The sequence below is a fragment of the Palaemon carinicauda genome, chromosome 36 (genome assembly GCF_036898095.1).
Source record: "Palaemon carinicauda isolate YSFRI2023 chromosome 36, ASM3689809v2, whole genome shotgun sequence".
NCBI classification, from domain to species: Eukaryota; Metazoa; Arthropoda; class Malacostraca; order Decapoda; family Palaemonidae; genus Palaemon; species Palaemon carinicauda.
Genome location: NC_090760.1, coordinates 13,875,601 through 13,893,353, shown reverse-complemented (window position 1 = coordinate 13,893,353; position 17,753 = coordinate 13,875,601). Strand labels below are relative to the sequence as shown.

Below are 17,753 nucleotides of genomic sequence, written 5' to 3'. Positions count from 1 at the left end.
TTACACTAACCCTGAGTTCTTCATACATAAATGTTACTTTGACAAAGGCTCTGTATTTCCCAATGTTTTCTAGACTGAATTGCTCATTCAGGGATGGTCACTAGACTAGGAATAGCAAGATAACTTTAACCCCGTACCCACTAAAGAAAAGTTAATATAAAAAAAGGAATTGGAAAAGTGAGAAAAATTAACTGAAAGTACAAAAAGTAATAGAAAATTTCATCATTACATCGAGCTATTTGCGCCAATTAAGATACCCTCCTGCTGAGCCCCCCCCCCCCCCCCTCCCGTCACCATACATTCTGTATACACACAAAATGTGCGCGAACATACGAAATGACCATTCAAGAATCAAGCTCCAAAACTCTACATTAGGCCAAAAAAATAATAAGTAGACCAACAAATTATATGTCATGCATTGCCAGTAAAACATTGAAAAAAAATTAAGAACATTTTAAAAGAGTGAACTATACAAGATATAAAGCCACGAGAAGTGTTGAAAACAAACTTGGAATAGTAGAGAAAAAGCGACGATACGACCCAAACACCTTATACAGTACTTGACGAGAAACCAGAAAACTAGGGACTTAGTTTTAAAGACAGTAGGCAGTTATATCATTAATACAAATGGCAAAAGAGTGAAGAAATATTCAGTCCATTATTGAAAAGTAAAACTTGATCGAGAAAAGATTACTCCTGCACTAATTGAATCACATTGGTTAGCTATTAAAGCAAGAGTTACAGTTTAAGTTATGTGCAATAACTCCTAATGACTCAATAGCAGGGAATTCCCCCCCCCCCCCCCCCCGACTGAAATTCTCCCCGGAAGATTAGCCTAGGGTCGATTTCCCCCAGGGAAAAGTAGCCAAGGCTGGTATTTCCCGGGTGGGAGGGGTGGGGGGTGAATTTCAAACAAGATTTTCCGCCCATAGGTTATTTCTCCCCCACCCCTTACATCGAAGCTTTAAACTTTATTTCCACCGCAAATAAACCTTTCTCCCATTATCCCAAACCCTTTCCAGACCGACGCAGGTGGGAACCTGTGACTTTAGGTGGCTGAAAACAGGATAAAAACGTGATTATTTAAAAATTACGAGATTCTTAAAAGCCCACAGAACCTAACACAACCCCACCTAACCTAGTAGAAGATCACAGACCTAGCGGGAAGGGGGGGGGGGGGGAAACCTTCCCCCGGACCCCACTACCCTAGTCACAAACTCAAAAGTAAATTAAAAAAAAATGTGTTTGTCTCCAATAAAAGAAAACTCAGGAGTCGCACTTACACAATGAGATTTTAAAGTGGCGTTCACTAGTACAGTGGTAACGTGTTTGCCTAGCATTTCGCATGGCAAGAGATCGATCCCCGCCCAGGACCGTGAGTTTAAGCTGTTTACTGGGGAGGCTACTGCTGTGGTAGGGCACCACAGGGGGGGGGGGGGGGGGGTTGGGCTTGCCCGGCTGACGTTCTGGTGAGCATCTATTCTGATAAACCAGAACTGAAACCAGTCACCTTTAACCTTTAACAATAAAAGTCACCATGAAACTGTAGTTGCTAACTTGCGACACATTGCCATAGCCAAACACTTAACAGCTGTGGGGTTGCGGGAATCTTGGCCAGTGGGGGGGGATATCCTGAGTCAAAATTCCCCCAGGGGGATATATATATATATATATATATATATATATATATATATATATATATATATATATATATATATATATATATATATATATATATATATATATATATATATATATATATATATATATATATATATATATATATATATATATATATATATATATATATATATATATATATATATATATATACACACACACACACACACACATATATATATATATATATATATATATATATATATATATATATATATATATATATATATATATATATATATATATATATATATATATATATATATATATATATATACGCACACACACATATTGGGTCATCTTTCCCCCGGGGGTGGATTTCGGACAGTGAAAAATACAGACCATTACACTGGACGTCCAGTGTACCAAAACAAATTGTTATACATCGTGCAACCAACGAATCGTGTAGACACAACAATAGTTATAAATGGATTCAAGTTATTGGAGACAAAACTTAAAGTCTACTCTAGTTTCTACAACATTTTAAAAATTTGGCCCGGAGAATTTTTAACAGCTCGCACTAGTAATACCAACAGGGGTGCACAAGTTGAAAAAAAAACTATATGTGCAGAATATGCACGAATCATCATGACACCAAGGAACAAAATACAAATAGTTGGGATCAAAATTATAAATCAGCGTTGTTCGGACCTTACAAACTAGCCACAGCCAGGTTTGCCAAAAGAACTAGCCACAGCCAGGTTTGCCAAAAGAACTAGCCACAGCCAGACTTGCCAACAGAACTAGCCACATCCAGGCCTGCAAACCTTCCCAGAACAACTGCGGTTAACAATGTTTACATTACGGTTGGCATCGGACCTCCTGAGCACTTTAGGGTTTTTAGCCTTGTCTATACTGATGCCTTTCATGGCGAATTCTTATTGAGCAAGAACCCGTTCTACGTCCAGTAATAACTATGCCTTTCTATAAACGTTAAAAATTACCTTTGGTTATATTTTAAAGAAACTAATTGTTAAACATGAAAACTACGGAAGTCATGAATTCTCAGTTTGAAAAAATGTTTCGAATTCAAGTTACGGTATGGCTATCAAAAACTTATTATTTAATTTGATTAAATAAAAAAATTTTGCACTAAGAAAAAGTGAGGGATTTTCTCAACTGAGTTGAAAACTGCATTGCAAGACTATTCTTTCGTTAACCGCCAGCCTGACCTCGTTCAAGATGGAAGCATTTATTTTTTGCAAGTTAAATTTATTTTGCATTAAATATATATTTTAGAAAACTAAAATAGGATTACTTACAAGTGGATATAGTCTTATAATTATTTCACAGAACAAGGTATAGCACCCAATTTATTAGATTCTATTGTCTTTAAAATACCAACAAGTGATACAACTACTTTCTGATATCTTCGGTTAAAGTTGATATTCTAATATTCAAAAGTCCACAATTAAAAAATCCCACTACTTGAAAAATTACCACATGACAACAACAAAAATTATCCTGAAGGAAATGTCCATCGGATAGGCTCCCCTTTCCTTTACCTAAATAAATAATCCGGGGTTCTATATTGAACTTTTTCTTCTACTTATTCTTGAATTAAGAAGAATTAGTAGAAGAGAGAGAGAGAGAGAGAGAGAGAGAGAGAGAGAGAGAGAGAGAGAGAGAGAGAGAGAGAGAGAGACCTTATGAACCCCGTTTTCTTTCAGCAAACAAGGGCGTGGCCGAGGGCAATGTCGTTTCAGAGTCTTCAAATGTGTCTGAGCTATATAAACCGAAACCTAATTTGTTCAAGGCATCAGTTCTCTTGGAGCTTTGAAAACGAGAACATCATTTCATCATGAACCGTCTCTTCTTCGTAAGTGGACTTTCAAAGTTACAAGTGGCGAAGTGGATTAACAGATACCTGATTTAGTTTTAAGAGTAAATTTTCCACGATAATTGTAACTCGAGGGAAAAGACATCATCAGCGCCTCAAACTTTTCATCCTGTGTCAACAATTTGAAAATTATTAACATTCCATTAAATCTCGAAGTTGTTTTTAAAAATTCATTTGCGAACAAATTCTTCGCAACAGTGCCGAGTATATTCATATATTAATCCTGATATGTACGATACTCAATAAAAACAGATAACCAAGAACATGTCTACTATGTTTATTTGTTTATTTCAGTCCATCACGAGTATGATGGCAAAATTAAAATGTATTATAATTGTGTTTACAATACAGCGATATCATAATCTTGATTACGGTTCCTTACTTTGCTTTCTATCTAGTTCGCTTGTTTGGTGGGCGTGGTGGTGGCCGACACCTACAAGACGCCCATCCCGATCCTGAAGGACGACCGAACCCAGAACGCCTACGGCGAGTACACCTTCGAGTTCGAAACCGGAAACGGAATCAAGAGGAACGAAGCCGGAAGGCAGAATGACGGACAGGAGTCACAAGGAGGATGGAGGTAAGAGGAAGGAAGAGGAAAGACCTCCTTTTAATTACAAAGGATGGAGACTTTAAAGATCCTTCCATGAATGTTCAATAAAGTGGTGAAGAACATTGATTAATTCTTTGATAACTATTCTCTCTAAAGAATTATTTTACTCATTAGAAACCTTTATAACCTTAGAAACCTTTACAACCTTAAAACCTTATAAAATGTCAATAACTTTTTTATTGTTAGCTTAATTCTATCTTCGAGTTATAGACAGAGTTGCAAGAGACCAAGGTACAAATCTTATGTTCTTAAATGTTATTCAACTTGAACTAATGCAAACCTTTATTGACCTTTTCAGCTACACCGGTCCCGAGGGCATCCCCATCGCCCTGACCTTCTCCGCCGGTGCCCAAGGGTACGTGCCTGTCGGCGACCACCTGCCCACTCCCCCAACACCTGTGGCTCTTCCTTACGAACGCACTGACGGAGGTCATTGATTTAACAATATCCACATAGAACTGCAAAACTTTCAATATGAATTTCCAATCTTTTAAAGTTTGTCTAACAAAATTAATCAACAGCAAATTAAATACATCTATTTGTTAACACATTTGATAGATTTCCAGTTCTTACAGACTTTCTATAGTTACAGAATTAATTAAACTAATTCTGGTCTCTCTTAGCCGATTCAACATTCTTCCATTCAGATATTTTCATTATCTCGTGATTGAATTTAATCTGAATTTAGTTCCTTTGCTTTCCTTGCAAGGTTTTCTACGGTATTCTAATCATGATTTATTCTTCTTTACGATTCCTAAAACCATTTTATTGCTCAATCCTTCAAACTATTCTTAGGTACTATTTATTGGATGATAAGTGCCAATTCTCTCCACGTGTAATTATGTTAATAAAGTTTATGTGAATACGTGGTGTTTTCTATAACCAAAATAGTAACATAAATAATCTCTTTAGTATCTTGCAGGTCTAAAGATATTAACGTTATGAAACAAGATCTGTGTAAAAAAAAGTAGACTAATGCTGAATTCTTGCCTTTAATTATGCCCTACAAGGAATGTTAAAAGTTTCAGGGAAATTATGAAACTAGGAAACTAGTTTCATTTTCCGAGTGTTTCGTTATTGCCAAGGACTTGTCCAATCATTGGGTTCCACATTCCTGAATACCTTTTCCCAGCTATGATTCCCTATTCCTAAATGTTCTATTAAATGGAGTTACCCATTACTAATAAATATCGTATTGACCGATCTCCTCATTCATAAATCTTCTCATGTCAGGATGCCAGAGAACTTCAAACCATTCATTCATAAATCTTCTACATAGGGTTCCTACCCATTCATAAATGCTTCTTCAATTACGATTCTTATTCTATAATAACACTCCAGACTATGTGTCCCATATATAATACAGTTGCTTATGATTCATAAATGCTCTTCAGACTAGGGTTCAAAGTCATTCATAAATGCTCTCCTTATTCATACAAGCAATTCTCTTCAGACTAGGATTCATAAATGCTCTCCTTATCAGTCAATCCTCGTCAGATTAGGATTCATAATGTTCTCCTAATTCAGAAATCAATCATCACCAGACTAGGATTCATAAATGCTCTCCTTATTCATAAATCAATCCTCTTCAGACTAGGATTCATAAATGTTCTCCTAATTCAGAAATCAATCATCACCAGACTAGGATTCATAAAGGCTCTCCTTATTCATAAATCAATCTTCTTCAGACTAGTATTCATAAATGTTCTCCTTATTCAGGAATCAATACTCTTCACACTAGGGTGCATAAATGTTCTCCTTATTCATAAATCAATCCTCTTCAGACTATGATACATAAATGTTCTCCTTATTCATAAATCAAATCCTCGTCAGACTATGATTCATAAATGCTCTCCTTATTCATGAATCAATCATGGTCAAACTATGATTCATAAATGCTCTCCTTATTCTTAAATGAATCCTCACCAGACCAGGGTTCCTGGTCATTCATAAATGTTCTTCGACTTGTGTTTCTCTTTCATAAATGATCTACAGTCTGGATTTCTTCATTAATTAAAGATCTTTAAACTTAGATGTTTCCTTTTAAACGCTCACAAGAACAGGGTTCGTTCATCATAAATGGTCTCAAGAATAGGGTTCGTTCATCATAAATGTTCTCAAGAATAGGGTTCGTTCATCATAAATGTTCTCAAGAATAGAGTTGGTTCATCATAAATGGTCTTAAGAATAGAGTTGGTTCATCATAAATGGTCTCAAGAATAGAGTTGGTTCATCATAAATGGTCTCAAGAATAGAGTTGGTTCATCATAAATGGTCTCAAGAATAGAGTTGGTTCATCATAAATGGTCTCAAGAATGGGGTTCGTTCATTATAAAATAGTCTCAAGAATAGGGTTCATTCATCATAAATGGTCAAATGAATGGGGTTCATTCATCATAAATGGTCAAATGAATGGGGTTCATTCATCATAAATGGTCAAATGAATGGGGTTCATTCATCATAAATGGTCAAATGAATGGGGTTCATTCATCATAAATGGTCTTAAGAATAGGGTTTGTTCATCATAAATGGTTTCAAGAATAGAGTTTGTTCATCATAAATGTTCAAGAAGAGGGTTCGTTCATCATAAATGTTCTCAAGAAGAGGGTTCGTTCATCATAAATGTTCTCAAGAAGAGGGTTTGTTCATCATAAATGTTCTCAAGAATAGGGTTTGTTCATCATAAATGTTCTCAAGAATAGGGTTCGTTCATCATAAATGTTCTCAAGAATAGGGTTCGTTCATCATAAATGTTCTCAAGAATAGGGTTCGTTCATCATAAATGTTCTCAAGAAGAGGGTTCGTTCATCATAAATGTTCTCAAGAAGAGGGTTCGTTCATCATAAATGGTCGTATGGATGATGTTCGTTCACCATAAATGGTCTCAAGGATTGTGCTCGTTCATCATAAAATGGTATAAAAACTAGGGTTTGTTCATCATAAATAGCATCGAGAACAGCGTTCATTCATCATAAATGGTCAAAAGAATAGGGTTCATTCATCATAAATGGTCTAAAGAACAGGGTTCATTTATCATAAATGGTCTCAAGAATAGGGGATTCGTTCCTCATAAATGGTTCGTTCATCATTAAGTCTCTCAAGAACAGGGTTCATTTATCACAAATGATTTCAAGAATAGGGGGTTCGTTTCTCATAAATGGTCTCAAGAATAGGAGGTTCGTTCATCGTAAATGGTCTCAAGAATAGCAGGTTCGTTCATCGTAAACGGTCTCAAGAATAGGGTTCGTTCATTATAAATGTTCAAGAATAGAGTTCGTTCATCATAAATGTTCTCAAGAAGAGGGTTCGTTCATCATAAATGTATTCAAGAAGAGGGTTCGTTCATCATAAATGGTCTCGGGAATAGGGTTTGTTCATCATAAATGGTCTCGGGAATAGGGTTTGTTCATCATAAATGGTCACGAGAATAGGGTTCGTTCATCACGAATGGTCTTAATAGGGTTCGTTCATCATAAATGGTCTCAAGAATAGGGTTCGTTCATCATAAATGGTCTAAAAAATAGGGTTCGTTCATCATAAATGTTCTCAAGAATAAGGTTCGTTCATCATAAATATTCTCAAGAATAGAGTTTGTTCATCATAAATGTTCTCAAGCAGAGGGTTCATTCATCATAAATGTTCTCCAGAAGAGGGTTTGTTCATCATAAATGTTCTTAAAAAGAGTGTTCATTCATCATAAATGGTCTCGGGAATAGGGTTCGTTCATCATAAATCGTCTCAGGAATAGGGTTCGTTCATCATAAATGGTCACAAGAACAGGGTTCGTTCATCATAAATATTCTCAAGAATAGAGTTTGTTCATCATAAATGTTCTCAAGAACAGGGTTCGTTCATCATAAATAGTCTCGAGAATAGGGTTCGTTCATCACAAATGTTCAAGAATAGGGTTTGTTCATCACAAATGGTCTCAAGAAGAGAATTCGTTCATCATAAATAGTCTCGAGAATAGAGTTCGTTCATCATAAATGGTCTTGAGAATAGAGTTCGTTCCTCATAAATAAGTCTCAAGAATAGAGTTCGTTCATCATAAATGATCAAGAAAAGGGTTCGTTCATCATAAATGGTCTCGAGAATAGGGTTAATTCATCATAAATGGTCTCAAGAAAAGGGTTCATTCATCATAAATTGTCTCAGGAAAAGGGTTCATTCATCATAACTGGTCACAAGAAAAGGGTTCGTTCATCATAACTGGTCACAAGAAAAGGGTTCGTTCATCGTAACTGGTCTCAAGAAAAGGCTTCATTCATCATAAATGGTCTCAAGAATAGGGTTCGTTCATCATAAATGGTCTCAAGGCCCCTGTCACCTCTTTACTGTATAATACCAATAGTGCACCCTTTGAAATACACTGTCGGTACTATCACTTGCTTATTGAGCAAAAGCTAGTGTTGCAACCAGTTTAAAGGTGTTTAAGGGCCGCTCATGGATGGCATATGCAAGGGACAGACATTTTGCTCTAGGGACTGACCATATATACTGATCAGCGCCCAAGACCCCTCTCCACCAAAGCTACAACCAAAGAGGGCCAGGAAATGGCTGCTGCTAACTCAGCAGATAGAGCTATGGGGTCCCCCAAAACCCCATCCTTAGCTCAAAATTATGGTGAAGGTGCAGCGACCAAAGGAACTATCGAGCTTGAGAGTGACTGGAATCCAGGTCTGGCGTTCACCAATCAGGGACGTTACCACATCGGCCACCCCAACAACACACAAGAATTTCATAAATGCAACAAAAGTACCTATTCAGAAAGTACTTTCTTCGCATTCAGGCAATTGAACCACTAAGGTCAAGCCTTCTCAGTTTCTTACTCCAGCTAGGATATGTGTCAAACATTTAATATTAAATTTACTTAAATAATAAAAAAAAGGTATTCCAAGAATTGAGGGATTTCGTCAACTAAACTAACAACTGCCTTGCAAGACTATACATTTATTAACCACATGCTTGACCTCGTTCAGGGAGGGAGTATTTGTTTATTAACTGTAAAGGAAAGAATGTTCAATGTTAAACGACGAATACAAGTTAATAACTATTAATAGGATTATTCATTTTCGTAAAAAGCTACATTGCGCCATTTATTGATTTTCCATTTGTATTGACTTAACAAATCAAAGAATTTCTTTGGATATCCTGCACAATGTCTTATTTAAAAATTCATAAAATTGAATCTAATTACCAGACTATGGCATTTTCATTATATAACTCACTGAAAATTAATGAAAATATAAAACTACGAATTAAGAAAAAATCGATCGAATAAAGAGACCAATAGCATTTTACCTAATGATTTTTATCTTTTATTTTTACCAGATACGAGACTTTCATTCGATGCCTTTGAATCTAATTACCAGACTATGGCATTTTCATTATATAACTCACTAAAAATTAATGAAAATATAAAACAACGAATTAGGAAAATATCGATCGGATAAAGAGACCAATAGCATTTTACCTAATGATTTTTTTTTTTATTTTTACCAGATACGAGACTTTCTTTCGATGCGTTTGAAGACAAACTATGAAGAACTTTCAAGAATAAGGAAAAATTATAATACTGGTTAGGATCATATAAATAAACTGTAACACTAAACCACTATATAATTTTCCAATATTATCATACTTTGAAACTTTGTGTAAAATTTAAACTAGAGATTTAATAATTAAAATCTAACGTTTGATTTAACATTGTAAAAGGTTTAAACATCCAAGCATATGTTCATACATCAACTATTTTAAAATGTTAGATATATGATTGGTTACTCTTGAAGCAAGAGTGAGTGTACAGTTAAGTACACTCACTCTTGCTTCAAGCTTCATTCCAGATAAAGAAAGAATCCGTGTAAAAGAATATCTGTACTATTAACATGCTTTTGAGAGAGAGAGAGAGAGAGAGAGAGAGAGAGAGAGAGAGAGAGAGAGAGAGAGAGAGAGAGAGAGAGAAGAGGCGAGAAGAGAGAGAAAGAGAGGAGAGAAGAGAGAGAGAAAGAGAGGAGAGATAAGAGAAAAGAGAGGAGAGATAAGAGAAAAGAGAGGAGAGAAGAGAGAGAAAAACAGAGGAGAGAAGAGAGAGAAAGAGAGGAAAGAAAAGAGAGAGAAAGAGAGGAAAGAAAAGAGAGAGGAGAGAAAAGAGAGGAGAGAAAAGAGAGGAGAGAAAAGAGAGGAGAGAAAAGAGAGGAGAGAAAAGAGAGGAGAAAAATGAGAGGAGAAGAGAGAAAAGAGAGGAGAGAAAAGAGAGGAGAGGAGAGAAAAGAGAGGAGAGGAGAGAAAAGAGAGGAGAGGATAAAAAGAGAGAGAGGATAAAAAGAGAGAGAGGATAAAAAGAGAGAGAGAGAGAGAGAGAGAGAGAGAGAGAGAGAGAGAGAGAGAGAGAGAGAGAGAGAGAGAGAGAGGTCTACTTAAAAGCAAGGGCGTAGCCGGGGGCACTATTGTCTACCAGAGTCGTTGAATGCGAGAGCTATATAAACACAAACCTCAATCGTTTAAACTATCAGTTCTCAAGGAGCTTTCAAAACGAGCACATCTCCACTATCATGAACGGTCTCCTCTTCGTAAGTGAATTTTCAAAGTCATTGGTGCTTAAGTGGATAAAACCACGTTCTTGTTTTAATTATTTTCCATAAATTAAACCATAGGGAGGGGTCAGTACCTCTTGAACATTTCATCCTCTTTCGCAAATAATTTTTTAACCTCGTTAACATTACATTACCTAGTTCCAGTTTCGAATTCATATGTAAAGAATTCCTTTAGCCTGACGATTGAGTTTAGTTATATGAATGTTAAGTATAGTATGTTATTTATCTCACGTTATTTATTGGTTTACATCAATTCGGATGTAAACAACAATTACGGTTACTAATTGCAAAAATAAATACATTGCAATCTCTTTGCAAAACATCAAATGCTAAAGTTCATAACGAAGTAGTTTCAAATATGGCTTATTAACTTGAATTGATGGCCGTTCCCTACTTCGCTTTCGTTCTAGTTCACTTGCATTATGGGCGTGGTGGTGGCTGACACCTACAAGACGCCCATCCCGATCCTGAAGGACGACCGAACCCAGAACGCCTACGGCGAGTACACCTTCGAGTTCGAGACCGGAAACGGAATCAAGAGGAACGAGGCCGGAAGGCAGAATGACGGACAGGAGTCACAAGGAGGGTGGAGGTAAGAGGAAGGAAGAGGGAGGAAAGAAAGACATCTTTCAAAAGGATGAGAAAAGACCATCATCAAATTACGCAAGATGGAGGTTTAAACAATAGCCCTTCTGTGAATAGTTATTCAATGGGTTGAAAATAGATTTAACTATTAAAATACATTGTTCTTTAAAAGAATTATACAAGATATTCAAGAATATAGTGATAATACTCTTACATATGATGAATAAACATTAAATGTTGATAACGAACTGATAGTCCATTAGTAATTCGTTCTTGTCATCTAAGAACATAGTTACAATAGAACATGGCAAATATCTTGTTCCTAATGATGATTATCTAACGCAAACCTTTTCTATCATTTCAGCTACACTGGTCCCGAGGGCATCCCCATCGCCCTGACCTTCTCCGCCGGTGCCCAAGGGTACGTGCCCGTCGGCGACCACCTGCCCACTCCCCCAACCCCTGTGGCCCTTCCTTATGAACGTACCGATGGTGGTCATTGATTAAAATCTTAATCTTGATTAGCACGACTTCAAATACCGATTTTTCGTCAAAAAAGCTTTTGATAATCTGATTAAGAACAAAACATTAATATTTACTATCAAATATTAGATCATTCTTTCTAACTGCTAGTTTAATTAATGCATAGCTAGTTATGGTTATGTTATTTCATCAGTAAACCATTCTTTCATTCTGATATTTTTGACATTTTCAAGAAATGGAACTTTAACATCTTAACTAAACTACTTAAAGCTTTTACTGTTGATGTTTCAAATTATTTTAATCATGAATTCAAAATTATTTATTCTACTATTATTTATACTTGCTCTTTTGCTCCATTTATCTTGACAATATATTCCTGGGCACTATACTATATTTGAAATGTAAATCATGCAAATAAAGTTTTTACTTAAATTTGTGGAGTTTGATATAAAACCTCAAATAACTATTTTCAGAAATATCTCCCATGCCTAAAGATATCTGTATAAAAGCAGGATTGAAAGCACACGGGTGGCCTTAAAGCACATCAAATCTTTGCCTGAGTTATGCCCCAATTTGTTGCAAAGTGCAGAGCTCCATGTATATTTTGCTTTATTGAATCAGATATACTTCAATGGAAGTTAGAGAAAAATATTTGGCAACACTGCCTGTAAAACAAAGAAACTGATGACAACACTGCCTGCAAAATAAGGAGAAACCGTTGGCACCACTACATGTAAAATAAAAAGAAACTGTTGGCGACACTGCCTGTAAAACAAGGAGAAACTGTGGGCAACACTGCCGGTGAAACAGGAGAAACTGTGGGCAACACTGCCAGTAAAACAAGGAGACACTGTTGGCCACACTCCCTGTAAAACAAGGAAACACTGATGGGCACGCTTGCTGCAAAACAATTTGAAACTGTGGGGAACACTGCCTGTAAAAAAATGAGAAACTGTGGGCAACACTGCCTGTAAAACTATAAGAAACTGTGGAAAGCACTGCCAGTAAAACAAGAAGAAACTGTGTGCAACACTGCCAGTAAAACAAGGAGAAACTGTGGCCAACACTGTCAGTAAAACAAGGAGAAACTGTGGGCAACACTTTCAAGTTGTCAGAAAAACAAGGAGAAACTGTGGGTCACACTGTCAGTAAAACAAGGAGAAACTGTGGGCAACACTGTCAGTAAAACAAGGAGAAACTGTGTGCAAAACAGTAAAACAAGGAGAAACTGCGGGCACCACTGCCAGTAAAACAAGGAGAAACTGTGGGCAACACTGCCCGTAAAACAAGGAGAAACTGTGGGCAACACTGCCCATAAAACAAGGAGAAACTGTGGGCAACACTGCCAGTAGAACAAAGAGAAACTGTGGGCAACACTGCCAGTAGAACAAAGAGAAACTGTGGGCAACACTGCCAGTAGAACAAAGAGAAACTGTGGGCAACACTGCCAGTAGAACAAGGAGAAACTGTGGGCAACACTGCCCGTAAAACAAGGAGAAACTGTGGGCAACACTGCCCGTAAAACAAGGAGAAACTGTGGGCAACACTGCCCGTAAAACAAGGAGAAACTGTGGGCAACACTGCCCGTAAAACAAGGAGAAACTGTGGGCAACACTGCCCGTAAAACAAGGAGAAACTGTGGGCAACACTGCCCGTAAAACATGGAGAAACTGTGGGCAACACTGCCCGTAATACAAGGAGAAACTGTGGGCAACACTGCCCGTAATACAAGGAGAAACTGTGGGCAACACTGCCCGTAAAACAAGGAGAAACTGTGGGCAACATTGCCCGTAAAACAAGGAGAAACTGTGGGCAACACTGCCCGTAAAACAAGGAGAAACTGTGGGCAACACTGCCCGTAAAACAAGGAGAAACTGTGGGCAATACTGCCAGTAAAACAAGAGAAACTGTGGGCAACACTGCCAGTAAAACAAGAAAAACTGTGGGCAACACTGCCAGTAAAACAAGAAAAACTGTGGGCAACACTGCCAGTAAAACATGAGAAACTGTGGGCAACACTGCCAGTAAAACAAGAAAAACTGTGGGCAACACTGCCAGTAAAACATGAGAAACTGTGGGCAACACTGCCTGTAAAACCCTTTAGCACAGGTGTGTGACTAGGTGAAACCCCTTAGCACAGGTGTGTGACTAGGTGAAACCCCTGACCACAGGTGTGTGACTAGGTGAAACCCCTGACCACAGGTGTGTGACTAAGTGAAACCCCTAACCATAGGTGTGTAACTAAGCGAAACCCCTAACCATAGGTGTGTGACTAAGTATAACCCCTAACCATAGGTGTGTGACTAAGTGAAGCCCCTGACCATAGGTGTGTGACTAAGTGAAACCCCTAACCACAGGTGTGTGACTAGGTGAAACCCCTGACCACAGGTGTGTGACTAGGTGAAACCCCTGACCACAGGTGTGTGACTAGGTGAAACCCCTGACCACAGGTGTGTGACTAAGTGAAACCCCTGACCATAGGTGTGTGACTATGTGAAACCCCTAACCATAGGTGTGTGACTATGTGAAACCCCTAACCATAGGTGTGTGACTATGTGAAACCCCTAACCATAGGTGTGTGACTATGTGAAACCCCTAACCATAGGTGTGTGACTATGTGAAACCCCTAACCATAGGTGTGTGACTAAGTGAAACCCCTGACCACAGGTGTGTGACTAGGTGAAACCCCTGACCTCAGGTGTGTAACTAGGCACTTTCTGGACCGTGGTCAGCAAGATGGAAAAGAGAGCGCTTCAAGGTCGGTAATGGGGCCAGCTAGAAAAAGTAGGTTCACCCCTTTACTGTATAATACCAACAGTGCACCCTTTGAGATATCACTTGCTTATTGAGCAAAAGCTAGTGTTTCAACCAGTTTAAAGGTGTTTAAGGGCCGCTCATGAATGGCAGAGACAAGGGACAGTGTCATTGCCCTAGGGACTAACCATAAATACTGATCAGCGCCTAAGACCCCTTTCCACCCAAGCTACGACCAGAGAGGGCCAGGTAATGGCTGCTGATGACTCAGCAGATAGACCTATAGGCTCCCCAAAAACCCAATTTTTAGCTCAAGTATGGTGAGGTTGCAGCGACCAAAGGAACCAACGAGTTTCAGCAGGACTGAAACCCCAGTCTGGTGTTCACCAGTCAGAGACTTTATTACATCTCCCACAACAACAACACAAGAGAATTTCATGAATGTAACAAAATTACCTTTTCAGACAGTATTTCCTTTGCATTCAGGCAATTGAACAACTAAGGTCAAGCCTTCTCGGTTTCTAACTCCAGCTAGGATATGTGTCAAACATTTAATATTAAATTTACTTAAATAACAAAACAAGGCATACCAAGAAGGGAGGGATTTCGTCAACTGAATTGACAACTGCCTTGCAAGACTATACATTTATTAACCACATGCTTGACCTCGTTCTGGGAGGAAATGTTTGTTTTTTTAACTGTAAAGGAAAGAACGTTCAATGTTAAACGACGAATCCAGGTTAATAACCATTAATAGGATTATTCATTTTCGTAAAAAGCTACATTGCGCCATTTATTGATATTACATTTGTATTGACTTAACAAATCAAAGAATTTCTTTGAATATCCTGCATGTCTGTCATTTCAAAATTCATAAAATATTGAATTTGATTACCAGATTATGGCATTTTCATTATCTAACTTACTGTAAATTAATGAAAATATAAAACAACGAATTAAGAAAATACCGATCAGATAAACAGACCAGTAACCTTTTACCTAATGATAATATTTTTTTCGATGTTTACCAGATACTTGACTTTTTCGATGAGTTTGAAGACAAACTAAGAAGAACTTTCAAGATTAAGAAAAAATATAATACTGGTGAGATGTTTAGGATCATATGAATAAACTGTCTAACACTAAACCACTAAATAATTTGCCAATATTATCATACTTTGAAACTTTGTGTAAAATTTAAACTAGATATTTAATAATTAAAATCTAACGTTTGATTTAACATAGTAAAAGGTTTAAACATCCAAACATATGTTAATACATTAACTTTTTAATTCAAATGTTAGGTATATAAAGGTTAATGTTCATTGTACACTCACTCTTGCTTCAAGCTTCATTCCAGATAAATAAAAGAATCCGTGTAAAAGAATATCTGTACTATTAGCATGCTTTTGAGAGAGAGAGAGAGAGAGAGAGAGAGAGAGAGAGAGAGAGAGAAGAGAGAAAGCATGAGAGAAAAAGAGAGAGAAAAAGAGAGAGAGAGAGAGAGAGAGAAAAAAAAAAAGAGAAAAAAAAAAAAGAGAGAGAGAGAGAGAGAGAGAGAGAGAGAGAGAGAGAGAGAGAGAGAGAGAGAGAGAGAGAGATAGGTCTACTTAAAAGCAAGGGCGTAGCCACGGGCACTATTGTCTTCCAGAATCGTTGAATGCGAGAGCTATATAAACACAAACCTCATTCGTTTAAACTATCAGTTCTCAAGGAGCTTTCAAAACGAGCACATCTCCACTATCATGAACGGTCTCCTTATCGTAAGTAAATTTCCAAAGTTATTGGTGGTTAAGTGGATAAACCACGTTCTTGCTTTAATTATTCTGCTTATATTAAACCAAGGGGAGGAGTCAGTACCTATTGAACATTTCATCCTCTTTCGCAAATAACTTTTTTAACCTCGTTAACATTACATTACCTAGTTCCAGTTTCGAATTCATATATAAAGAATTCCTTTAGCCCGACGATTGAGTTTAGTTATATGAATGTTAAATATATTATGTTATTTATCTCACGGTATTTATTGGTTTACATCAATTCGGATGTAAACAACAATTACGGTTAATAATTGCAAAATTAATACATTGCAATCTCTTTGCAAAACATTAAATGCTAAAGTTCATGACGAAGAAGTTTCAAATATGGCCCAACTTAAATTGATGGCCATTCCCTACTTCACTTTCCATCTAGTTCGCTTGCCTGGTGGGCGTGGTGGTGGCCGACACCTACAAGACGCCCATCCCGATCCTGAAGGACGACCGAACCCAGAACGCCTACGGCGAGTACACCTTCGAGTTCGAGACCGGAAACGGAATCAAGAGGAACGAGGCCGGAAGGCAGAATGACGGACAGGAGTCACAAGGAGGATGGAGGTAAGAGGATGAAAGAGGGAGGAAAAAAAAGCCATCTTTCTAAGGGATAAGAAAAGACCCTCTTCAAATTACTTAAGATGGAGGTTTAAACAGTAGCCCTCCAGTGAATAGTTATTCAATGGGTTGAGAATAGGTTTAACCATTAAAATACATTGTTCTTTAAAAGATTTATACAAGATATTCAAGAATAGTAACAAATTCTTAAGTATGATGATTAAACATTAAATGTTGACAACGAACCGATAGTCCATTAGTAGTTCGTTCTTGTCATCTAAAAACATAGTTACAAGAGAACATTGCAAATATCTTGTTCCTAATGGTGATTATCTAACAAATCTTTTTTTCTATCGTTTCAGCTACACTGGTCCCGAGGGCATCCCCATCGCCCTGACCTTCTCCGCCGAGTGCCCAAGGGTACGTGCCCGTCGGCGACCACCTGCCCACATCCCCAACACCTGTGGCTCTTCCTTACGACCGTACCGACGGAGGTCATTGATTAAAATCTTAATCTTGATTAGCACGACTTCAAATACCGATTTTTCGTCTAAAAAACGTTTGATAATCGGATTAAGAAAAATTAATATTTACTATCAAAATTAATTAATTCTTTCTGACTACTACTTTAATTAATGCATAACTAGTTATGGTTATGTTATTTCATCAGTAGACCATTCTTCCATTCTGATATTTTCAACATTTTCAAAAAATGGAACTTTATCATCAAAACTAAACTACTTAAAGCTTTTACTGTTGATGTTTCTAATTATTTTAATCACAATTTCACAATTAATTATTAAATTATTATTTAGACTTTGCTCTTTTGCTCCATT

General features: G+C 37.3%; 3 protein-coding genes and 1 pseudogene across 3 annotated transcripts in view; 3 read left to right on the top strand and 1 right to left on the bottom strand.

Moving 5' to 3' along the window:
* LOC137628758 (pupal cuticle protein Edg-78E-like) overlaps positions 1-17,753 on the bottom strand; it is a 157,578-nt gene that overhangs the window by 94,340 nt on the left and 45,485 nt on the right. The window lies entirely within an intron of this gene.
* LOC137628378 (pupal cuticle protein Edg-78E-like) lies at positions 3,465-4,570 on the top strand. The gene is made up of 3 exons (XM_068359528.1): positions 3,465-3,499; positions 3,919-4,100; positions 4,432-4,570. Exons 1-3 carry the CDS (start codon positions 3,482-3,484, stop codon positions 4,568-4,570), a joined length of 339 nt encoding a protein of 112 aa, XP_068215629.1. The 5' UTR covers positions 3,465-3,481.
* On the top strand, positions 11,144-11,891 carry LOC137628377 (endocuticle structural glycoprotein SgAbd-8-like). The gene is made up of 2 exons (XM_068359527.1): positions 11,144-11,318; positions 11,676-11,891. The coding sequence occupies exons 1-2, from the start codon at positions 11,149-11,151 to the stop codon at positions 11,812-11,814; spliced, it is 309 nt and encodes a 102-aa protein (XP_068215628.1). The 5' UTR covers positions 11,144-11,148; the 3' UTR covers positions 11,815-11,891.
* Positions 16,213-17,511, top strand: LOC137628376 (pupal cuticle protein Edg-78E-like; annotated as a pseudogene).